Here is a 26,106-nt window from a genome sequence, read left to right on the forward strand (position 1 = left end):
CAGCCTGAGTCTGGCTTTGTCTTTGTGGCCTTGCATTTAAATAGCTGATAGAAATTCTTCAAGCCTGAAAAGATACACGACCTGTCTGGCAGGAAAGAATGAAGCAAACTAACTCTTTTGAGCAAAAATGTCAGGGAGTTTATGGCAAATTATTTGGCAGATGACAAAATGGGGCAACACCAAGTAGCTATTTAAAGACTGTATTTATAAGCCAACTGATACAAGTGTAAATAAATATTCTAATAAATACCTTCACTTACTAGTAGTTGTTTTTTTTCTTGTCTATATAAAGATATTTTTACAAAACTTTTAGCTGCCAACATTAATAAGAATGCCTTCAGTTATTTAAAAATAAATAAAATACAATCAGGGTTTTGTTGAAATTTAAAATATTCCCTCCAAGAGCCTGCAGATCTCAAATATGATAAAACCTGTCTGAAAGCAAAAACAATGGGGGAAAAATAAAAACTATTTAAAAAAAGAAAGCAGCAGAGCAAACAAAATGAAAAGCCCAAACTTAATCTGACTTTCAGAAGTTGTTTTAGAGTTAATATCATTATATCCTGCCCCAGCACAACAAACCCACTAGGCAGAGCCCTGCACACACCTCATGACCTGTTGTGCTCATAAGACACAGGTATACAATCAGGATGAACTGAGGCTTGTCCCAGGCAGTCCAGCTGCAGAGCCTGAGGAAGAGACCTGTGTCTACCTCCTGGTGTCACCAGGCTGAGATTTAATCCTTGTTGCCAAGACTGACATCAATCACACTACACCACTGCTCTATACAAGCACTGAAGCACATGGTATGGAAGGTTTTACACGATTAAAACCTAAATGATTGTGCTTGGACCTTACAAAATTATCACAGGATTTCACATCACGAGAAGTTACAGAATAATGGATAATTCAGGTGGTGATAAAGCAGAAGTATGTATCAGACCTGATAATAATGATAAAACATTAACCCAGCATGTATAAACCTCGAATTTCTGGTATGAAGTGCTTGTGAGAGCAAAAGAAAACGCATCCTGTCCCATACAGATGTACTTTCACTCAGTGCGTTTTCAGTCTGGCAGGTCTCCCTGCTCTCTGGGACTTCTTCACATGCCAAGTCCCAACATGCTGTACCCTCAGTTATACCAGCACAGTGGTTTGAGCAAGGATCAGCACTAGCAAAAAAAAAAAAAAAACCAAAAAACAAACCAGGTAAAATAAATAGATTAATTAGTATCTAGTAGTAATATGCAGTGTAGTCACATACTGATGACTGTACTGTGACACAGCAGAGAAACTACTACAACCCTATTAGCAAAGACTGCAAATAAGGTGTATTCCACAGCATTTTGAAGACGCACCTCTAAATGCTTTATCAACTGTTCAACTTCACTAAGATCATAATTGTAATGAAGCATACACTATGTCCTTCAGCCTTACAACTTCTGTTATATCATTTTCTATACCACTGAATACATTATATCTTCTGCAGGATTCCAGCATGGTGGAAAAAAAGGTGGGTACTCAAATTACCATCACTTTTCCACTGTCAGTGTTCTGACAGAATAATTTACTGTGACAGAAACCAGAAATATATATTGTTCCCAATGATGTGCTGGAAGATGGACTAAAAAGAACCATGCAACTACTTCTAGCCCTCATTTTGCCTCTTCTCTTTTTGATTCTAATCTTACTAAGACTGACATATCCACTGAACATCAGTCATGAGAGTATTCCTCTTCCATTAAATATGCCCACCACACTTTCAACAAATGAAGTTTAGACCAAGCTTGTTTTCAAAAGTTGGCAGAACAGAGGACTGCAGGACTTTCCCCCCCATCTGCACCAAGGCTCTCCTCTTCACACTGACAAGTATGGTACCTCCAACACTGATCTGAGAAGGCAGGCCTGAGACTCCCACAATAGAGGAAAACACAGGAGAGCTGCTCAGAGACATAAGCTTGCATGAACTATCAAGAAAGAGATGCATGAACGATTTTTAAAACATATCTTGGATGGATTACCTTGACATGTCATCTTCTTCAAAAGGAAAGGCTTATTCCTGGAAGATGTTTGAAAGGTTTCTCCCTACAGAGCTTCAGTTGGGATGAGAGAACACAGAAAAGGTACCTGCCTACTGCCAGAATATTTAATGAGATAATTACTCCCTGCATTCAAGAAAGCATTCATTGCTTTCACATGTGCACAGCCACCTGGGCTCCACTCTGCAGAGGGTAAGAGGAGATGGGCCTGATTGTAGCCTGCAGTGGCTTGTGCAGTTGTTGTCCTGCCAGGAGGGGGTAAGAGTTGCCTCAGTATTAGCACAACAAGTAATCACAACCTCTTCTAACTTTTGAGAGCCACCATGTCCTGTTGGACATGCAAGCAGGATAGCAAAAGCAGATGGAGAGGTTGCTCCTGCACATCTGGGAGATGATCAAACCCAGAAGTGCTGGCTGCAGCCCGTGGGCACATCAGTCCATCGTGAAGAAAGATTAAGAGATTTTACAGGCAGAATGAAAGTCTGTGGTCATCTGCTCTGAGGTGCACTTTGCCTCACCTCAATGCCCAACCTCAATGTCCTAACTGTTCTGGTTTTCCCCAGTTTTCCTCCAATTTGGATGTGCTGGCACCACTGGCATAATTGTGAATCACAGTTTTTCTGATTTGTATGAGATGAGAACCCCCATGTCCTGGAAAGGTAGTCAAAGCTTTTGGTAATCACAACATCAGTTTGCACAGCCACCACACACTTATTTCACCACAGCCCTGCCAGTTGCACATAAATCCCTCTCATACAACTTCAGTTCTAGATTGGCCCCAACACTTCAGGTTTTAAAGCAGTTTGCCAACAAGTGTGACAATTTACTTAGTGAGATGCACATGGACCAGCATTTCCTCCACAGAAGTTTGCTTGTCAGTGAAGTAGAGCTACCTCTGGAATAAGAATTAGAGATTTGCCAGGGCCGAAATTGCTACCTAAACCATGTACCGGCTTGGATGATGCAGCTGCAACAGTCAAAGTCTTTATTTTATTCACAGCTGCTCTTGTAATTGTTTCCCTGGGGTCTCAAGATAGATGTAGAAAAAGATAGTAAGCAACTGTGAGCAAAGGTACATAAAATATAGATTATAGGTAATAGATAATACAGGTAATAGTAGAAAAATGAGTATTGAAAATGATGACAGGCAATTTTACAGTTCCTGTGACAAAGGAGGAACTCCTGTCATGCATATGGAATCTTAGCACCCCTCAGCAGTTATTTGCTGCTTATTCTCAGAGGAAAGAGTTACTCATCTTCCTGCAGTATCTCTTTGCCAAGTGTCTCAGTACTGAGCTGACCACAATGCTGCCTAGCTGCTCATCTGATCTGTTAGTCCAAGACAAAGTGGTCACAAACAGCAGATTTAGCAGGTAAAATAAGTACCTTTAAAGCTCAGGAGGCTGATGGAAAATCATGAACCTCTCATTTCTAGTTCGCTAGCCCATGGCACTAATCAGATATTGTACCTATTACAAAGTCTTGCAGTGCAGTTGATGGGATGATATTGGTTTTTCAGATTTTTGTTTTGGTTTGTTTTTAAGGAAAACCATCACTGCCCTGACAGCTTCTTTTGATGTCCTTCTCAGAATGAATGCTGAGATCTGCATGATCCATTGAGGCTTTTCTCTGCAGAGCTTGTCTCATAAAACATGGCCTGAGACATGCCACCATCTCACAAGCCCTCTGTTCATGCTGTCTGTGTGACACCATTGCTGTGGACAGAGAACTCTACAGCTGTTAGATTCATAGTGACCGAATCTACTTTGGCTATCCCTTAGTGTGCTGCAAACCTCATTTCTAATTGCCATATGAATGAAGGGGGGGGGGGGGAAGAGCCAGTACAACTAATATTTTCACTGGTGCAAGAGAAGACTGTATCTTGTTGTACGTGAATGTCTTAGTTCAATTAGTCACATCAACTTAGAACACAAGTGACGAGGACAGTCCCTTAAGTGCAAAAGAGACTACCCCTTTCTCTCATGAGTAATGACTAGGAGATAAACCTGAAGTTTAAACCCCAAGCTATTAAAAGCCTGCTCTAGTACCTGCTACACTTAACTCCTGCTCTGACTAGAAGCAGAGGACTCGCGTTCTGAATCTCCCACACACAACACAACACTGCTGGTTCTAGGTACCTTTGCCAGCTGAGAAGTGCAATGCTGTTGGAGTGCTGCAAGGGCTGGTGACAGCAGCACGTTCAAAGTGGTTCAAGAACTACAACATTTGAAAGCACGTGCCTGTAACAAGACAGGAGTTGGCAGCTGCTGCTCCCATCAAAGGCATTCAACTTACCAAAATCAACTAAACTCAAGCAAGACAGGTTATTAGGGACAGCTAATCACACAGTGGGTTTTTTCTAAGATTTAAGCTTTCACAGGTGATGTAGTCTCCCTCCTCTCCATTATCCAGTGAAAGATTTGTGAGGCCATATCAAAGCTACCATCCAACTGCTGTTCTCTCTGATTACTCCATTACACAGACACTCCTCCATCACAAACCAGCTCCTCTTTGACCGTCACACTGGTCCTGTCACACAGAGCTTAGGTTTGCTCCTCACTGCCTCATTCCGTGCCATTGGCTGGCAAGTTACATATCATTCAGACAGCACGTGAGCTGTCAAGAACATCTTCAGGCTCCATAGGAAACCATGCCAGTGTCCTCCTTGGTCCTGCATAGCCATCTTCTGTTCTTCCAAGAGACCTGCTCCTCAGGGATGACAGTGACACATGGCCTTGGTGCAGATGGTAGAGCCGCTACACTGACATGCTGCCAGATACCTTGGTGCTTTGTTTGCTAATCTAAGGTTTTGTTTTGTATCCAACAGGGGGAAGTGTCAGGCACTCTCAATGCAGTCCTTTCTTTTGTTCTCATTTCTTGGCATACAGTTCTCTTGGAACTATTTCAGGGTTAATGGACATTGGTCCAGAGCACTTACAAGATGCTGGCAGGAATGTTTTTGTCCTTTTTTCTTTGACTCATGATTCTGGTGAACCATCATCATAAGAATGCAAAGAATTACTGTTGAATCTGTGAGAGCTCATTTTATTTAGCCCGGTCTTTCCTTCTAGTACTGATTTTCTGTTAACCCACTTGATAAGCTATAGTAAAAACCTGGCATCTTGTGTTTAAATCTCTATAACAAAAAGCAGCACAGATCATCATCTTCTAATTTGCCCAGAATACTTCATATGATAAATGGAATTTATGAGATGTTGCTTTCTCCTTACTACGCAGAAGTTCCTCTAAATGTGATACTTCTCTTGAACTACTCTGTCAACAATACTTCTCATTAAGAAGCTGAAAATCTAGATCAAGCACACTGGAATCCTAGAATACAAGGTTTCACTGCATATTGATTCTGGTACTTAGGGCAGCCTCCAACCTGCATCAGACAGGAATTCAAAGTCCTATCCATTCCCTTCTCTGGAATCACATATTGTACTGCTATTTCATTTCTAACTCAGCATGGAAAATAGGGAACCCTTTCCCTCTCCCAGTCACACACTTCTCTATCATACTATTTTGAAAAGTAAGTTTCAACAGACCAGTAAATATCCACTTGGCTTTTGCCACATCAAGGCCATTCCTAATTTAACAGGGAAGGGAACCTCAGCTCTTTCCATTTCAGTGAGCTGACTTTCCCTTGCTTTCACCTGGGGTCAGTTAAGCTACTGACTCAAGTATCACAAATTCACCTTTCCCAGGGCACATAACTTACATGGGTGTGCAGCATGCAGCCAATCTTTCCATCAGTAGGATAATTACACATACCGCATGCTTTCTAAGAACCAGCTCTGCATATAGCAGAGCACACCCTCATGCTTCTACAACATGATGTGTTATAGATCTTCAGTCATTCAGAATCTGCTGTCTGAATCAATGTAAATGCTATCATTGTCTCAAATTTAGCTGCAAAGCTTCCTTCTGAGGAAATGCAAACATGTCCCTTCATTACTGCCAGTCTTAGGCCTTGAGCAGGTGAGTCCAATTGTGAGGCGTCCCTGCCCATGGAGGGGAGGTTAGAGTAGACGATCTCCGAGGTCCCTTCCAAGCTGAGTCATTCTATGATTCTGTTCTCTCCTAGAATCAAGGACAGTCTCTTGATGCCCTTTCTGGCCCAGATTTCATTAACTTCTTATGCTATAGAATTAATGTGAGGCACACTAGAGAGCTCATACGAGGAAGACCTCCACTTCTGTGTACTTATCACAACATTTCTTATACTCCTACAGCAGTGTCTGTTCACTAGCTCTTGGATTAAACATTCCCAGCTCATGGACCCTCAGCTCACGGTCCCTCAGCTCATGGTCCCTCAGCTCACCAGTGTGAATGAGAAGACATGGTGTCCTCAAATCTTTAATGCAGCTCTGCTTCACCAGTGCACAAGGCTGGAGTCATTTAGCTGAACTGGAAGTCTGGCACTCAACAAGGGACAGAATTTTCACCAAGTATCCACAAAATGCTTCTCTTTGCCTCCAAAGCTGTTGAATCAATCAGACAGGCCAATCTGACATAGAAAGGGTAGTACATCAGTTAGATGGGCCACAAAGATGACAAAATGAAAAGATGTGAGATGAGTGGGAAATGCAAGAAACATGGGGCTCAGGGAGGTGAGAGAAAAGGGAGAAGGCTGGTTATTGGAAAGGAGGTGAAAAGTGAAAGGAAATGAAACAAAACAATGAGTGAGAAAGAAATGGCTAAGGTAAAAAATAAAACATAGGAGGAAAGAGTAACTGTAGAAAGATATTTTTTAAATTAGGAGACAAAGGTCAACTTCTGAAGGAAGAGGACTGTAGGAAACATGTCTCATAAGAAACAGCATCCAGTCAGGCAGACTGAAAGAACAAGAGAGAAAAAACAGACAGACAAATATGTGCAAAGGAAAGTCTTGTAACCACAGCAGCAATAAAGAAAGAAAGAATAGCTTGACTGAAGAAGAGTGTGCACCAAAAAGAAACTGTATTTATTCAAATGGTGGACAGTTTTCCTCCCTTTATGCACATCTATTCCAAACCTAACAGTTGATCTCTGCTGTTAAAGGATGCAGCCACTCCATTGCTCACAACCATTTTGGTGAGAAAATATGGTACTAACAATAGAAACAAATCTATTTCAGGTCTCAATGTACACCCAGAGAATATAGGCTTACCAAAACTAGCAGGGTGGACAGCAATAAATCATCATAACATACTCCCACAAAGACTGGTACCCTTCAGAACTAATCTGCATATACAAAGCAAGCATTTCTTGTCATTAGTTTTACAGCCATATGTGCTTGATGAAAAGTCTTCACTCCTGATGTGCCCAGACTTACAAACTCATAAACTTGTACAAATTTAGCCCCTTCCACACAGCCTCTTCCCTCACCTTAGAAAGCACTATGAAAGTAAACCAGTGCTTTTAAAAGTAGGAGCCTGGCTTTTCTGAGAAGCCTCCAGTCTCCTCTGAACAATATGCAAAGCAAACTCAGGGAGGGAACATGAGAAAAAAGAGAAGTCTTCTTTCCTCCTCCTTTTTTTCTTGCCTAAGACTCACCAAAACAAGAGTCTAGTATTGAATATTCAGCACTGAACACTAACTACTCAATAGACAGTCTGTTTGCAGAGCTCAAAGTGGAAATGACCCAGCAAGGAGGAGAGGTGAACACACTGCTCCATCCATGTGATTAAACTGCTCTGTAAATGCAGTCCTCCCCAGTTTTCCCCACCTCGTTTACAATGGAGGCCATTTGCTACCCCTACCACAACTCATTTAAAGAAAAATGTTTGCATTAGAGGGGCCTCCACACCAGTATTGTCCCCACGATTCTGTGTTTAGGAGAGGAATGTGAGCTCCAGCGTTGGGAAACCAGCACTAGCCAGCCAGTCAATCGAACCACAGGATCTGTTACTGCCATCACTTGGGAGGAAGAACAGGGAGCAGTCTGCAGAGGAGCAGAGCACCCTGCTGGGTGTCTCAGCTCTCAGCTTGCAAAAGACAGAGTAAATCTCACCCGGCAGCTGCCTTCTTCTGCCATGGACCTCAGAGGTCTCTTAAGCACTCCTCCTCTGAGTTAGTGCATTATAGTGTCACACAGGGAGCTTCCAGGAGGCCCAGCTGGGCCACGGGCTGGCGTGCACACACAACACGCCCCTTAGCAAATGTGTCACTTGCACACAGCCCCTCATACGGCCAAATTTCCCTTGACAACTGAAATAGAGCTCATTCTACCCTTGATCACAAGGGACCCAGAAGAAGCAGCCTTTTATGGACACAAAGTGCATGTTGCAGACCTGTTTTTCTCACCCAAGGAGTCCTGATCTGGCTATTGTCCCCAGTGGGATCTCTGTCTTACATGCAGTATGGGTGTCCTGCTGACCCTGGGGTACTAGGCATATTAGCCAATAAATCTGCTTGGGCAGACCTGACATATAGAGCCCTGGAGCTGAAGGACTGTGCTGAGAGGTAGGTGAAGCTCAGGGAAAACGCCCATTCCCTGCAGCCACCAAGCAAGCCCACACACCCAGGGAACACCCACCTCAAGAGAATGCATCTTGTCACGAAAGTGCACGCTGCTGCTGCTGCTGCACCCTGACACACAGCGCTTGTAGAGCAGGACTCCGCTTCCACATTTGCTGGCACTGTCTTTTTACAGTGTCTATCAGGTCACTGTCGCTTTAAAGGTCAGCCAGGAATTTTTGTTTCCCACTGATGCCTAACATATGTAAACAGCCAGGAAGGATTTTACTTTCCTCTGAGCACTGGAGATGAGAACAGCCAAGACCAGAGTACCTAGAAGCTATGCTGTAGAAGACAAGAGCATTAAATACTCATTTGCTTAACTAGGACATCCTGCCACCTGTTCATGGTTAAACTGAATGTCACATGAGGTGGCAATCACACAAGCCAGGTTGTTGAGGAATTTTTTCCCCCCTTTGAAGGATAGGATTTGGTCTAATTTCTATGACCATCCATGAATTTTAATCAATAGATGGCTGTTTATGCCATATCCTAGAATATTAGTAGAAGAAACAGCCTCTCCTGCTTATCCTGTGAAACATGGAAGCTTTTGGTCTTTTGCAGCAGGTTGCACTTTTGTTACAGGGTGATAGAAAATGTTGTGGGGTATATAAAGGATGTCCTGTGAAGCCTTCTGAATTAGGTATGCATTACAGTCACCACGATTTGGCTCCAGGCAGGTGGTTCCTCCCAGAACTGGATGACTGCTCATGAGATCCCACTTATCACCTGGGCTTTCCCTGGATACTGCCCTTCCTCATCTGCAGCTGAAAGAAGTTTGAGCACTTCTGAAATAGTTTAGCAATGGATAGGCTTCTGGGGGTGTGTGTGTATAAATAAATATATATATATATATACACACACATATATATGTTAACTCTCTTATGCATTTAGCAGTATCTGCATTTACCCCACATTTGGCTTATTTCACCACTTTTAAATTCTCTTTGCATTTCTGGTATTTTATTGCTTTACAAGATTAACACAAGCAAGCTCTGAATTTACAGATCTGCACAAGAACAGGAAGCTCATGCCTGTTTTGTTGACTGAGTGGTTTCATTTGCAAACTTTCATCTGCTTGTAAGACATTTTTCACATGAGTTCTACCTAACTTTAACATCAGTGTCCACCCTACTTAACTCTTGCTTTAATGTAGCCAGACAAATGCTGATGGCTGCACTCAAGACAAGAAGATAGTCTGATAGTATTGTTCTAAAGAGTGAAAGCTGAAAAAGAGAAGGAGCAGGTGAGCAACAAGTAGTTTATTTCTAGTGACAGTATCCTTTAAAAAAAGAAAGAAGAGGAAGAAAAGGGGGGGAAATACAGTAATTTTTAACAGTCCAAATTTTTAGTCCTTACTTCCAGGCAAATCTATTTCTTTTTTCTTTTTCTCTTTTTCTTTTTCTTTTCCTTTTTTTTTCCTTTTTTTTTTTCTTTTCATTATTTCTAGATCCAATCTCAGCAAGCAAATCAAAACCTCTAGAGAAGAGGATTTTGTGCTTCTAAGCGTGTGAGTCTAAGCCATGGGGTTCAGGAGCACCCAAAGATCCAGCAGGCAATTTGTCAGAGCGACGACCACAGCATCAGACTACAACAAGCCTAGAAAATCAGTGAAGTCCCAGTCTATATCCCCAGCCTGCTGCTCTAAAACTAACACCTCTCATTTCCAAGGTTGTAAGTTTCAGGGAATTGCTCATTCAGAGAATGTTCCCGCTTTCTAAAATGTTTTGTTTACCATTACCATAATATTTGGGATCCTGCAGAAAAACACTCAGGGTAAGATGCTAATTAATTGTGAATTAGCAGTGAATCAGCCCCTTGGTTTTTGTAACAAATTTCACCTCAGAGAAATAAAGTTCACTTACCAATAAAACAAAACAAAAAGTGCTTAACTGTAGCTGAAGTGAAGGGAATGAGACAGCGCTGAACCTGAGCTCTGTGTCTCAGTCTTGAAGCAATTTAAGCTGCAAATGAACTTTTTCTTCCGTACTGGGTGCAGTGAGAGCCAAGGCTCTATTTAACCCTCTCCAATTTTCCTGATTTCAAATTTATCAGAAAGGGAACAATGGTCAAAAGTATTTAATACAACCATTATTTATACACAGGGAGTGAAACTGCCGATCTTGCTGCAAGCCAGAAAGACTCTGCCACTGACCTGAAGCACCACCTCTAACCCTGGGCAGTATTTTATATTTAATAAACTACTCTTGCCACAAATCTCCTGAGAGAAAATAAATGTAAATGAAGACAGGCCAGGACTGCTAGTTATGCATGTAAAATAGCTGCAATTAAGTTATCACACATTCCCAGCCACTGGGAGGGATCATTACAAGCTACCCCTGGGCACCTGCCCTTTCTGAGGCACACACATGGGCTTCAACAGGTGTCTGCCTTGTGGAGCAGACACCACAGGATCAGGACCCATCTCTCACAGTAAATTTTATTGTCATTTTAAACACTCACAGAAGCTCTCTGACATATATGTACAATTCTACAGGACCTAAACCATGTGTACAAAGGCTTTTAGCACACACATATCGAAAAAACCTGCGCAGGCCCCCATGGGCTCAGTCATCACCATGTACTCTTGCTTCCTGTGCTTGTTATCTATAGGACCGCTCAGCCATCAAGCATCCTTTATGCCATCCATCTTCCTAACTAGAATGTTAGCAATCAAATCCCCTCGGCCACCAGGGCACAGGGCTCCAGCAGGGTCTCACTGTCCAGGGTATTCATTTTCAGACACAATGAAACAAATAGAAAATCCAGCACAGATGCAGGGAAACAGACAAGTGGGTGAACTCAGAAAATTCACAAACCTCAGTGCTCATAGAATTGTGAGCTAATTGTTTGGACTCGAATGTCACATCAAGTATCCCCAAAGGACTGACCTTAGAGCTGTATTAGTTACATGACAGCCCACTGCTGCTCTAAAGGAATGGTTATGATCCATCAAGCCCCGGCCGTATTTAAGGCCACCTCTTCAAAAGTCTTCCTCTGAAGAGGCAGTAACATTTCACCATGCGTGGATTTCAGTCATCTCATGATTTTGTCTTTATTTTGTTGTGATCAAATCCTACTGACAGAAACTGTATGCCAAGGGATGCACATCCTTACTGCTGTCCTAACTTGAAAACTGTTTGCAAATTAAGGTAGAGACATGCAAAGGCGTTTCCATTTGGAGATGCTGCAGATTTTACAGCTGCACTAACCTTCTGCCTTGCCTGTGTGCTCCCTGCACCAGTGACTGAAAACCAGCTTTATTTTCCCAAAGCAAACAATGAGCCTTATGGAAGCAGGGTACTGTATTGCTGTGTACCTGTGGGACAGCTCTGGCAGCATCACAAATATTTTTAACGAGAGCTTTACCCAAATACAGCCTTCAGGATTGCAAACCCTAAACTGTGACTTAAATATATGAAATAGTTTCCTATAGTTGTATAGCTATTCTTACACCAAAGCTTTTTTTTTTGGTTGGTTGGGTGGGTGGTTATTTTGTTGTTGTTTATGGGGTTTGTTTTGTTTTGTTCTCTTCTTTTTCCCTCCATCCTTTTAGAGACCTTTTCTTTAATGCAGGTAAATAGTATACTGTAGAGCAGTGAAAAGTGTCACAATTCTCTCCCCCCTCAAGTATTTTAGAATTAATTAACTAACAGATGAATAAATAATAAAATCATTCTTTTCTCTGAGGCAGATGTAGAAGATAAACTACATCTAAGTTCAAGGTAAGTTTGATCAGTTTATGAATCTCTCAAAAATCCCTCCAGATTTTGCAAAGCTATTAAACCCCCCACCCCCAGAAATGAAGACCTGATCCAGTGTTGGGACTTTCATTTGGATTCCAGTTCTGCGGCTGCTGAGGGAGTTACCAAGGATCGGAGCCTACTGCGCAAACATTGTCTGCAGGAACTCCACAGCCAGCAGGAAAGAAAACATTTCTGTTGGCTTTGTGGGTGTTGTTTTTTTGGGGTTTTCTTTTTTTTTTTTGGTTGTTCCATTTCTTTCACTTGTGAAATCTCATAAGATATGAAGTGACACAAGACAAACAGTCAGATTCAGTTATATAAAGGACCAGTGGTGTTTCTTTCGCATGTCCATATCATATCAAATTTAGGACTCAAAAGAATCATTGGATCATCTTAAGTGCTCAGCAGGTAAGAGCCTTTATAAACACAAATTCTGGAACAGCAAAGAACTTTTCCTTTATTTACTGGAACATAAATAAATCACATTTTTGCTTGAGTATGAAAACTACTCTAGCACAGTGCAAAAAAAAAAGCAAACAGCAAGCTTCTGTTTATCTACTAATAAACTACATCTCAACAAGCAGTTTTCATCAGCAAAATCAACCACTCATTTGGAGTGTGACTGAGACCTAGGATTGCACACTTCGGCATCATACGTTCAGAAATGTCACAACTACTTTCCCAGCTACCACTCTAGTATTTATTATCGATATTGTCAGTTTTGTTAACTGAACCAGGGTATGAAAAGCCATTCATTCTCCTCATCAGTGCTTACATGTTAGACTCTTTTTAAATGGCAAGCTCATAGGGAAGGTCACCCCAGCACCCCTATATTGATAAGAATATAGGCCAAAATCTGGACACCACCACAATGTGTTTAGTTCACACGTTGGAACCTGCTTTTTGTGGTTCACACAAACTCCTTTAAGGGCCTAATTCCAACGTTCTTGACAACACTGAAAGGCTTTCTGCTCATTTAAATGGGGTTTGAATCAGCTCCTAAGGTTCAGCTTCATGTTCCAAAGTTTTCATCCATCTAGCACTTTGAAACCTGTCGAGTTTTTGCCCGGCTCCGATACTGAAATAACGAGGGATATTTATCGAGTCATGCAGAAAAGTTGCACTCCAAGAAAGCGCCTCTGTTTCCTTCATTCCCTGCTCCCTGAAGCGGTGCGGCAGGCAGGTTTCTCAGGGGAAGGGGAAGACGGAACCCCCCGGGACATCTGTGCTGTCCCGCATCCCTATTTTCAGCCTCCCGAAAGCCCAATGGGGATCCTGCTTGGAGAGGGTTCCGTGGTAATAACAGGGGGCTGCTGGGAACCGGGGCAAGGGTGGTCCCACCCCGCGGGGTGCTAACCCTCGGTACTGTCGGGCGCCCCATCCCTCCCCGGGTGTACCCCACCACCGACAGCGCCATGCACTCACCGTGCCGGTATCACTAGGGGGGGCTGCGGATGTGGAAACCAGTAACCTCCCGCAAAGTTTCTCACCCCCTCCCTAGCCGCTCTCCAGGGCTCCCCGGTGCTGCCCCCGAGAACGTTGCCCTCCTTCGGTGGGCTCTGCTGGGGGAGGAGGCGGGGTCCCGGTGCAGCAGTGCCTAGCTCCTGCCAGGCTGCGGGCACGGGGGTGTCAGGGGGCTGCGGGGCGAGACCCTGGCCGAACACAGGGCGGGCGTCAGTGGGCGCTCTCCTGCGAGCCCCCAAAACCAGGCACGGTGCCTTTGGGCGACCACTTCGGGGCAGAAGGGCGAGTCCCTGTGGTGGTTGCAAATTTTCCCGGCGGCTTTAGGCCCGGCTCGGGGGAGTTCAGGAAGGAATGAAAGAGTTAACGGCAGTGGCAAAATGGTGCGGGGAAGGATGCTGCAAACCACCCGGGAAGGTCGTGTGCCCCTCCACTCCTTCCCGGTTGGGGGCCGGCCCCCGCCGTTCACGGGGAGACTCCTGAAGGCGGCTCCCGGGTGCTCCTGTTAGGATGCGCCGTGCCCAGGCCGGGCCGTCGGGGCCGGGTGCTGTCGGTGTCCTGACGGTGCCCTGATGGTGCCGTTTGTCAAACTGGCCCTTGGGCTCTGTGACAGGGGTGTTTTCGAGCCCCTAGACAGCCAGGAATAGATTTAGATTTGGTGACAGTCCCCGTGGGTTGCTGCCCACGTTGGAAGAAGACGGGCTGAACTCGGTGGAAGCTCATGGCACTGCTGGGGAAAAGAACCAAACCGCTCCCCTGCCTTAAAATTAGAGCCGCAGGCGATTTACACCCCCCCACACACCCCGCTATTTTAGGAAAAAAACCCTGTTGAGATATTAAAACGTGATTTCCCCCCCCCCCCCCCGATGAAGCCATATTTCTCCACAATGCAAAAGGATCTTTACATAACAACTAAAACTCAGGAGAAAAGCTAATTGGATTAAGTCCTCTGAAAGGGAGGTTAAGGTGTCTGAATGAGACAACTGCAAAGCTCCACTTTTCTTGCCATCTGTTTAGCAAGACTGAAATGTTTTCTGATTAATATTATCTTAATCAATCATGCTGCCATTTATCATAACCATACTGAATTTAAGGAACGAATAGTACGGAGGTTCATCCCGAGGAGGGACAGTTTTGAACGCGGGGATAGAAAACCCGAGGCTTCTTTGGTTTGCTTTGGTTTTGTTTTTGTTGTTTTTCTCTCCCTAAACACCCATTACTCTCGACAACAAGAGGTTGCCAGCGGTGCCCTTAAATCCGTCTCGGCAGTGCTGCCGCACACAAGCGCAACTTTATTTTACACCCTAGTAAGACCTGCACGCTCCCTGACCTAAACACAATGATTCCTTCCCCGACAACCACTTTCTCCCCGAAATAGCTCCCCCAGATTTTGTCCTGGGGACTCAGCAGCAAAAGTTGCTCAAACCCGGCTGATGTCGCTGGTGACCGACGAGGAGCTGAGCCTGCCTGGTGAGCAAGGACTGAAGCAGGCGTAGCCGAGCAGGGCTGGGCAGTTTCCCTTTCCCTTCTTTCTTTCTTATTTTGCTTTCGATCAGGTTTGTGGTTTGGGTTGTTTGTTTGTTTGTTTGTTTAATGCCCTTCGGACCGCGTTGGGGGCGAGAGGTGGGAAAGCTCTTGGAGGGTTCGGCGCGGCGGGAAGCGAAACGGGTCCGAAGCCAGAGCCGCCCCTTGCCTCGTCCCCGATCGCACTAGCTGCACTAACTACACCAGCATGGCACTGAGCGACCCCAGAGGAGCCGGGAGGGAGGCGCGGGCCCCCCGGGGGAGCGCCAGTACGCCGCCCGCCGCAGCCGTCGGGGAAGCGCGAGAGGCACCCGATCCTGCTCCGGGATCCGACGGGACTGGGGCAGCCAGAGTCTCCGCTCCCCGGCCACAGCGCCGGCCATCGCGGGCGGGCGGGGCGGTCACAGCCGGCATAGGGACTGCAGGAGGAGATACGGCAGGTCAGAGAGGGGACCGTGTCCTGCCTAACCTGCGAGATGTCCGCCTTGGAGACGCCTGATCAGGGTGGGAGGGTGAGAGGAGAGGGTGTTTTCCGGTGTTAAATAAAATAAAATCCCAAAGTTGTCGTGGCGGCTGCCTGTCCAGTATGCGGGCGCACTAGGTCTGCGCTCAGGACCGAGTACGGCCGGTGGAAACAGAGCTTCAAAGGGCGGAGGGGAGCGCAGCCACGGTCGGCGAGGGAGCTAGAGGGAAGGGGCCGTGGTTTCGGAAGGCTGCCGGCTGACAGCGGCGGTGGGAAGACTTAGGCCTGGGCCCTGCCCCCGGGGAAAGCCGGTGCCCTGCCTCCTCGCGTTCTCTGCCACCGCCCCCGGGCCCGGCCGGGCGGCAGAGGCCGCCGTCGGGTTTCAGGGCGCGGGCCTCAGCCCTGGGTCGAGCGGCCCCTCCGTTGCACCCGTACCCCTTCGCCTCCCGCCGGGGCTTCTCGCTTGCGATGCTGTCTGGTGGGATTGAACACACCCTTTTCCTGTCCGGGTTCCGGACCGGCCAAGTCATCGTTTTGGGGTGCTGGGAGAGAGACCCAGCCTGCCCTTCCCCAGACTCCCTCCTCTCCGCAGCAGCTCAGCCCCGACTCTGCCTGCGGGACAAGAAGAACCCGGTGCTGGGCTCGCCCTAGCTCACCAATTATCTCCCCTTATAAACCTCATTTTCTTGCCCCATCTGAAAGGCTCCGCTCAAACCTAAGCGAGCACCTAAAACTAGAAGCGGAGGGGAAACTAATTTGCCGGCCCGCAGCCTTTGGAGGAGAAAAAAAGTATTTGTTCTTTAAAACAACAAACAACCAAACAAAAAGGAAAACACAAACTCAAGAAGCAACCCTCTGCTTCATCGTATCTGCAAGTACAACCCAGGAGCGGGAGCTCCCCCACCGCAGCCCGCTTCCCGCACACGCCCGGGTTCATTTGCCTGCGAGGCCGGTAAGGCAGGCGCCCCCCCCCTCCCCCCCGCCGCTGCCGCCCGCTCTGCCTCGGCCGCCACGGTCAAGTTGTGAAGTCCTCCCTGGCGTGCGAGAGGAGCCCGTTCCCTGTGGGGGGGGACACCACTTACCTGTGGAGTCCATATCGGGTTCCTCCAGCAACCCGCAATGCATGCTCTTCCCATGGACGGGACGGGAGCCCCAAAGTCCCGGGGTGTGGAGAGCCCCTATCTCAGAGATGCGCGGGGGAGAAGGAGCAGGGTGGCGGCGAGGGGGTGGGGAGGGAGGACAGAGGCAGATAGTTGAGGGGAGTGGGGGGGGGGGGTTAGCGCGGGAGAGAGGGACACTCCGTAATCCAGCAGGGCAAAGCCAGACCCGTCAAAATGTTTGCGGATGTTTCATGGGAAAAAGCATCATTTTATAGAAGCCCTGATGGGAGAAATGTCATTGATAGGCCAGCCAGCCTGATGAATGGCTGCTACTCAGATGGGGATGTGGCAAGGCTCAATGTGAAGCCCATTGTGATGCTGTTTTGAATAAGAAAAGCTTTCCTCCAAAAAGGGGGGCCTTAGATCTACGCAATCCCAACACTTCGACTTCCCTCTTCTATTAGAGCATTAGAAACGTTTTTCTTATTTAAAGTTCCAGCGGCCTTTCCACTCCTTCTTTCCCTCCCCCAGCCCCCACCCAAGGTCCTTGGCTCATTACAGCCCGAGATCAAAATTGGCTTAGATCTTCAAACGGGCAGTAGGTTTGGGGTTGTGCTCTTTGGGGCTGCCGGGTGTGCGTGCAGCGCCGCCGAGCTCCCCTCCTCCTCCTTCTCCTGGTCGGCTCTGGGTTGGGGTCCTTGGCGGGCACATGGAATTGGGAGCTGCACAGCTTCCCAAATACCTTGTAAGCTTAGTTTATTGGGGGGGGGGGGGGGGGGGGGGGGGGGGCGGAACAAGAGGCGATGTGTGTGGGTAGGGGATGGTGAGGGATGAGAGAAGTTGCCAGCGCCTCGGCGAACTGTGCTTTCGTTGTATATCGGCGGCGGGGACTCCCGTGTATCTTCCTGCGGCCCCAGGGAGAGAGGGCACGGCGGGGTGGGGGCAGCCCTGCCACCGGCCTGACTGCCAGGGGAGAGCGGCTAGCCCAGAGAGCTTTCCGAGGAACTGGGGAAAAGCATCAGGATAGGAGATCCCGATGGCCAAGAGAAATGAAGGCTCAAACGTGGGTTTTCAAATTAGGGTACCTTTCCAGTTTTAGCCTGAGGATGCGAGGATCCCTTTTCGGGTTAGCACATTGCGGGGGGGAGATGGGGGCAGGACGAAGGCTGGAAAAAGTTGCTTATTCTTCATGCGGTTTTATGTGCTGGAAGTGGAAGTAAAAGTGCAAAGCTAGGGCTCTGATAAAAGTGGCTGGTTTAGGGAAGGAAAAGCTGTGATTAGAATATGAATAGAGCTCCAGGAGAGGAAGAGAAAGGGGGATTATAGCTGAATTACTTTGACCATGGACAGAGCCAACGTTTCTCCCCCTCTCCCCTCCCTACATCCAGACTACTCCCCCTTCCCTCTCCCTTTCGGCGAAGAAAACAAAAACAAAAACCAACCAACCAAAAAAACAGCCACCAACCCCACACAGCAAAACAAGCAGCGAGGTTGCTAAAGAGGAAACCCTGTGCTTGGCAGTGGCTTCGCATCCCCAGGCGGGCCGGCAGCAGGGAAAGCGGCAGTGGGAGATGGTGGTGCCCGCCGCGCACTTCGAGCCCTGTTCGACGGGGCCGGCCGGGGGAGGCTGGGGCAAACCTCCCCAGGCTCAGTTTTGGGGCGGGGAGTCCAGTGTGCCTGAAGAGAAGGCCAGTAAAGATAATGCCGGGGCGAGAGTGCAAAAAGAGAGTCCGCGGGCCGGAGGCGACGACGGAAAACCACTGGAGGTCGCGGCAGGGAAGCCGGCCTGCCCGCTGCGGGACGTGCCCGGCGAAGCGAGAGCAATGCACGGGGAGGCTGGCACTTCTCTTCCCTCAACCTTCCATCCCACCAAAAAACAACCACAACTCAAAGCAAGGGTTGTGCGTTCCGCCGACAGTCACAGCTTTCCCCCTGGGGAAGCCCCATCTCTTCCTGCCCTCCAGGAGCGCTGCCAAGCTGGCTCTGTTCTCGGAGGCTCTGCACTGGACCCCCGACGGGGCGGGCACAGTCGGCCTTGTAGCTACCGCCCGTCCCCTTAATGGCGTTGTCTGCGGCTCCTGCTCCCGGCGGCCTCCGCCCGAGGTCCACTCACGCCCGCTCCGTCCTTTTCAGTCCTCGCCCCTTTGGGCCTCCCCCGGCCTCCTCCCCCGCGGCTGTACGAACTGCCACCGCCCCGTCAGCGGGGCCGGCACTCCGGGGGTGGGGGGGAAGGAGGGGAGGGCAGCTCATCCACGCTGCCAAATGCACCTGGGAGCTTTGGGGGGATGCGTGTGAAGATATTCCTGACTGTCGCTGCCACACTTGGCTCATCTCCTCCCCTTTCCTTTCTCTCTCAGGTTTTACTGTGACGTGAACCTTTTGGGGAGCCTTTGGATCCTTCTTGCCCTATTCCAGGGTAGGCATGGGCCCCGCCGGGAAGCAGAAGCCATGCAGAAACATGAGGGACATGCCAACCTTGAGCAGGGCTTGTATCTGAAGGATTGTGAAACCTGGGTTGACTTAAAAAAAAAAAAAAAAAGGAAGGGCTGTCTGTCTGTAAGCAGGGAGGGTACCTGGTGTCTGAATGGCCTCCAACCATGACCAGACTGTGCCTGGTTTTGGCCCTTGGCAACCCCATGAGGAGGCCAACACACCCATCCCATGGGCACTCACCCATGCTCCTGTGTGAGGGCAGGTTGTCACCCACATTGAGCTGTGGCAGGAGGGCAGTGGCAGGAAGGGAGATGACTTCTGCAGGTGCTGAAGGTCTACAGCGGCAGCTGCTGCATGTCCATCACAGGACTCTGTGCTTGTGAATATTTGGTCTTCATTATTTTAAAGCTTCAGGGAGCTGCTTCTGTGTTGTGGATTGACCAAAAATAAGCCAAATAAAAATACAGGGTGTGTGAATGTAGGGTTACCCCTAGAGGGTTGGGGAGGACGGGATTTCAAGCAGCCTGGATATCTAGAGGCTTGGACTCACCTTTGATATGATGCAAAGTTATACATTCTCTATAGGTGATCCATATAGGTGGTGCCTGGGCAGGATCAGCAGCAGCACTTCTCTTAGACTAGAGGCACCTTGTTGCAATCTGCTTACTCGCTGCTCCAGTTCTTGTCCCCACATTCTTGGGGAATACGTCAATGCTGTTGTCTTCTTGCTAACCTAGTTCCCCATTCAGTATGTCAGACCTCCCTGGTGTACTTCCATAGCTTAGTAATTGCTACTTGTTTGGGTTTTGCTTGCCTTTTTAAAAAAGCATCTCATGTTTCTGGATACCTCACATGACACAATAAAGTACTTTATTCTGAACATGTGGATTGTCTGAGCCCGTGCTGCAGGTTGGCAGTTTATGAATGGAAGCACAAGTCACAGGTCTGTTTATTTATTTATTTTTACATGTAGGTCACAGGATTTGATTTGATACACAGTAAAGGGCAGGTCTCAGCAAGGGTGCAGGAACTATACAACTGGGATTTTCACTCCAGGTTCTTGCCTACAGCAAGAATATCTACAAGCCATAAGGCAAGCAGTATAACCCCACAGTGCATCAGATGATTTATTTTTACTGGAGAGAGACTCAGGTGCTATTGTGAAAGGTCCAGCACCTTTATTCAAGAAAGAATACAACCTTGTGCTGATGCATGGAGGCAAACGCAAGGTCACCAAAGGAAGAGAAGACACATTTTAGACTGCATTTACACTGCTGAACAACTGCATATGAAGCTGTCATATCCTTTTACTGACTGACTGGTAATGAGTTTCTTTTGATGGCTTAGAAAAGCAGAGGCAGAGGGGAGTATGGTAGTTGGTATTGATTTACCACCCAGATAATCTGAGCTCTTTCAAAAACATGTTTCTACAAGTGTCTCCCACTCTGCAGTTGATTGTGCTGATAGGCTGTCCAACGCAAACTTTGCTTGCTATAAATGGCTCCTTATGCTGGTGCTAGACTCTAAACATCAGTACTTAGACTCTAACATAAATTTTTGGGGGGTAAACACCAAGAAGAGCTTTTTCAACAGAGGAAAACTGTTGGCACAAGAACAAAAATACATACTTTTTTATCTATTAATGTAGCTAGAATATGTGAAGAAACTTCAGGTTGACATTCTAAATAAGTTTTCTCGTGGACTGTCAGGGAAAAGGACCTGCATTCACTTTAGGAAGAAGTGTGGATGGATTTTGAAAGCAGTCACATAAAATAGTTTCTTAATACTAGAGATCTGAGTTCAGTGACCCAGGGGATCCTTCTAGATCCAATGTAGCTGTGTCCAGATTGTGAGACTGCTGGCAGCAGCCAAACACGCAGTGACACTCGGTTATCTCAGCAGTGGTTGCAGTCTCTGAGTGCTTCCACATTTTCTTACTCACCTCCTCCTCTCAGAATGAACCCACAGTTCTACCCACCCTCCTTCACAGCTCTAGTCCTCCCTTTCTGCCACCTTCAGAGGCTCTCAAGACCTATCCAAATGTGTTTCTGTGTGACCTGTGCTAGATTCTATGGTCCTGCTCTGGCAGGGGGATTGGACTCGAAGATCTCCAGAGCCCCCTTCCAACCCCTAACACAGTGATTCATCTAGCAGACAAATACCTTTGAGGAAACAGAGCAGGATCTTTTACTGGCTTCTTATCCTGGTTTGGCTGGATCAGAATACTAGGCCATCCATGGTCTGCAGGTCCTTAGCAGCTCTGACTCAGACATGGTGTCTGACCCAAGGTGGCTCACAGCTATGGCCCATAGTCGCCATCACTGGAAGAGTTTAGGAAGAGATTTGATGGGGTGCTTGGTGCCATGGTTTAGTTGATTAGATAGTGTTGGATGATAGGTTGGACTCCATGATCTCAAAGGTCTCTTCCAACCTGGTTAATGCAATGCTATTCTATTCTATTCTATTCTATTCTATTCTATTCTATTCTATTCTATTCTATTCTATTCTATTCTACTCATTATAACAGGGGAGGTCCCTTCTGATCTCACTTTTTCTCTGCCTTCTCCTGCTTCTCTCCATCCCTGGAGGTACTTACCATTCTGCTCCTGCTTATTGTGACCACTGTATGCCTGCGAGGCTGAGTATAGCACTGTATACTTTATATTTGCATTGGTATTAGCTTGGCTACTTCATTAAATCAACCAATGGGTGTCCTCCCCTTTTCCCAATCCCCCTTTCTCTGCTGGGGAGGTGTCATTGGATGTTAGAGCAACTGCTGTAGTTTAGCCCCAGATACAGGCTAAACATAGACATTTCCCTTTCTCACTCATCTTTATTATTTGAACAGGAAATGTTCACTTTATTTTACATATATTAACACCTCTGAGGAAGCTATACATATAGGTGCAGGACAGGATATGGAGTAAGCTGAAAAATGACTTCTGGAATCAATGCTGTGTATGTGTTTGAGGAGCTTGATGCTGACAGATGCAAGAACTAAAAGAGGAACATCAAAGGGCTTCCTAGGTAAATATGTGCACGGATTCCTTCAAAAGGCTTTAATTGATGCAAGCACTGAGAGAAAGTGGTTAGGGCAGGCACATATGCAGGTATCTGGGAGCAAACGAGCAGAAGAGCTGAGGCATGCAAATGATGGATTGCACATGCACCAGGCAGGAGGTACCTTCTTTCTAGTTTGAAAGAAAAGGAACGTGAATTGCAGCTGACTTGCTGTAGCTGTAGACTTTTCTGAAGCCAAGTTTCGTGGAAGGTCAGCCTTAAATGATCTTCCCTTATTGATGATTGTGAAAGGGATTTTGCGCACCTCCAGTTCCCAGGTTCATGGAGAAGTGCAGTGCCAGTGTTGTCAAAATGAATCAGTGAAAACCTCTTGCTCACATTGGTCAGCTTCAGTCTGCATGAAGGAAGGGTAGTCTGCATTCCTCTGGGTAGTCCCAGGAGTCTAGAAGAGCTCCTGCCCCCAAAGCTGCTGCCCAGAACATTTGGCCTAGTAGACTCTTGCTGACTGGAGTATGAGAAAAGGGCAAGCAGCCGTCAATTTCTAGGCTTACACCAGATTTAGCTTGCTTTTGTTGTGTGTGGCTGGTACTAGTTACCAGAGGATTTGTACTGTGTGTTGGAAGACGAGCCAGCCCTAAAAGCTATTATAGGCAGCACACAGAAAAGATCTATTCCAGACTGCATCTAAGCTGCCCAACAGCTAGATGTGAAGCTGTTATATCCTTTTAGATGACCAACTGATAATGAGTTTCTTTTGATCTGTCTGCAGCACAGAGAATTACCTTCAGTGCCTGCCTTTGACAGGCAGAATGAGGCCTGAACGCAGAGTTTAGGTTTCCTGTTCACAAGGAGTATGTGCAAAACCTTAGCTTCCTAATAACTAAATAATTTCCATTATTAGAACACAACTCTACACATATATAAAAAACCAGAACCTTACTGTTTAGCACACTGATTTATTTTCTTAGGTTTTGAGCTATTTTTCTGATTGTAGTGTTTTGTTTTTAAGTCTGAGTGGACAGTAACTACCGTGTACCATCTGGAATAGTAAAGCACATGCATAGGTCAAGTAGCTCCCCAAAATTCATGCTAATGAAAGACAAAGGCTTTAGCAGCAGGGAATTGCTTTTGATTTGGAACTCACATGCTGTTGATACACTGACTGGGAGAAGGGGATAAAGACATGCACAATGAAGTTATTGGATATAAAATATGTGACCATTTGAACCACCTCAGAGGCATCTGCCTTGGGGAATACACAAATAAAGGGAAAACTGTAATTAGGAGAAATATAGGGGTTTGGTTGTTATTTTTGTTTTTCCCCAGCAGCAAGATGCAAAGAGCAACGGGCTGCTTACAAGCTTGGAAGGATTTTTTGGAAGGTGGAATGAAGGCCCAACGCCATTCACAGAGAAGCAAACAAATTTTTGCTGCTGATTTGAGATGGGAATAAAGCCAGGTAAACAACTTTAAAAAAAAATTCCCACTGCAAAAATAATCTCTTTGCTTTGGCCTGGTTTTGGAGAATTTAACTGAGAGTTTGGATGTTCTGGGCTGTACTTTCATCCTTATGGAAGGCAGAGCAGGTGTATTTGCCTCCTGCATCCACATACTGAGTTCTTACGTGATTGCTGAGAGGCAAGATTGATCTGCTGGCTTTGATACTTGGGAGTCCACTGGGGCCACATACACAGGTCAGAGTAAGGTTGACAAAGTAGTCTATCCTTCCTTCTTCCTGTGCCTTTCTACCTCTTCCCAAAGAATTCCTCTACTAAAACTGGTGGATCCAGGATGAGATGGAAAAGTTTCATGAGAAGGATGGATCAAAGTCAGAACTTGGGTTCAAACATGCTCAAGTTTCTAGCAGCACCTAGGTCTAAAACATGGATCCATTTTCTGGGCTTCTGAGCCTTAGACACAGAAACTGGAATCCAGATCTTCACCGTGCCTTGCACACGTTAAGCCTCTCAGCACTGGTCCAGATAATAGCAAAGAGTCACCATCTGGCTGGATTTTACGGTTTGATGAAGTGCTCAGTTTTAAGGCAAGCACGTGTCTGGTACCTGGGGACTGCAGAGTCCTGATCCCAGTTCTGGCACAGTCCTTCTGTGGCCCTGGGCAAGTCACGTCCTCTTTGGAGGAGGGAATTCATCAGGTGCCCCATGGCCCTGCTGAATCGGCAATGGGCTGTAAAACAATCCTCAGCTCCAAGTGGAGCAGAGGCCGGCTGGAGGGGCCTCTCGACAGTGCTGAGCAGCTCAGTGCCACAGCCCAGAGATGCCTTTGCTCCCCAAACGGCTCCTGTAGGTCACTGTGAAAGGGCTGCAAGACAGGCAGGTTGTTTCAGGGCTTGTGCTCCTTTCTCCTAGGGCCATCCCAGCCCTCAAAAGCCTTGAGGCAGAGAAAGTACAGCCAGGTTTTTGGCCCCTCCAGCTTGGTTTTACAGCTGTGTGACAGCAGTCATTCTTACCATCAGACTTTGCAGGTGTGTTCTGAGCCAGGCTTGCAAACCCATTTTCAGATGCACAGTGCTATCTAATTTGTTACCATTAACTGATTAAATATTCTTCAGTCCTTTCAGGCTTTTAATTGTGATGGACTCCCATTTTGCTATAAACTAAAGATGTTTTTCTATTTATCATCAGAAAACCTGAGAAAAGACAGAAGGTAATTTCTCATCATCATGGGTCTGTGCTTTTGATTGGTTTTCCTCTCTGTTTAAGCAACAACTAAGTAGGGAGTCCAAAGAACTAAAAGCTCTTTGCTGCACATTGAAGCTTTTTTTGTAAGCAAAGCTCTTAATGAGATATGGACATTGCAAACAAAACCAACTGTGCTTAGTGGGAGCCCTTTACTTTCCACATCTTAAAACTGTTAAATCTCAGTGTGCTTATACTTCATATTATATCCTCTTTGAACACCAGAATTGTCCGGTCTGGTTTCATGTTTCTATGAAGTTTCTTTTTCCAGTGTCTAAAAAAACCCCAAACATTTACCTTAAAAAAGGGTTAGAATGATTTGCAGTGAAGCTGGTTTTTTTCTGACCTCTGAACAAGTGAGCTACCTTGTCCACAGTTGCCAAATTGGCAAAAGATCTGCACTTTGCTCTGCCCTGTAGCATCCTGTAGCCCATCCCTGCCTTCATTCTGTTTCTCACAACAGAACAGCAGAGCTGGACGTAGCTTTGTAGTAGCAGTTTGAAGGGGGTAGCTTTTAATGTCTTTGCAGTGAAGTAAGACTTGATTACTGAATTCCAGACCCATAAATGCTTCTACCTTTTAATAGCATTTAGTCATAGAATCACAGAGTGGCAGGGTTTTGAAGGGACCTCTGGTGAACATCTAGTCCAATCCCCTGCCAAAGCAGGATCACCTAGGGCAAGCCACACAGGAACATATCCAGGCAGGTTTTGAACATCTTCAGAGAAGGAAACTCCACAAGCTTTCTGGGCAGCCTGTTCCAGTGACTTCCATCACCTTCACAGTAAAGAAGTTTTTCCTGATGTTAAGGAGACACTTTTTGTGTTCCAGTTTGCATCCATTGCCCTTCATCCTATCACAGGGCACCACTGGCCCTCAGTCTTTTATTTGTGCAGTAAATGGCAACTTATACTATATAGAGGTAGGTATCTCTTCCAACAGCAGCATACACATCCAGCTTATCTCAGGAAATATTTAGCATTTCAGCTGGGACTAACACCAGTGGCCTTCATGCTAAAGAGCATTTCTAAAACGCCTCTCCTGGGTACTAGATACAAGAGAGAATGAAGTTGCAACAGAATGAAAAGTTGATGGTAGTTTTCTAGCACAGCTCCTTGT

General features: G+C 46.5%; 1 protein-coding gene across 1 annotated transcript in view; it reads right to left on the reverse strand.

The window, feature by feature from the left end:
* RFX4 (regulatory factor X4) overlaps positions 1-16,979 on the reverse strand; it is an 87,675-nt gene extending 70,696 nt beyond the window's left edge. Inside the window, exon 1 of the mRNA XM_009908366.2 lies at positions 16,817-16,979. Within this exon, the coding sequence (XP_009906668.2) occupies positions 16,817-16,859 (43 nt within the window). The 5' untranslated portion in view covers positions 16,860-16,979. The remainder of the gene's footprint in view (positions 1-16,816) is intronic.
* Positions 16,980-26,106: the final 9,127 nt, after the last annotated feature.

Source organism: Dryobates pubescens, chromosome 15, assembly GCF_014839835.1.
Source record: "Dryobates pubescens isolate bDryPub1 chromosome 15, bDryPub1.pri, whole genome shotgun sequence".
Classification (NCBI taxonomy): Eukaryota; Metazoa; Chordata; class Aves; order Piciformes; family Picidae; genus Dryobates; species Dryobates pubescens.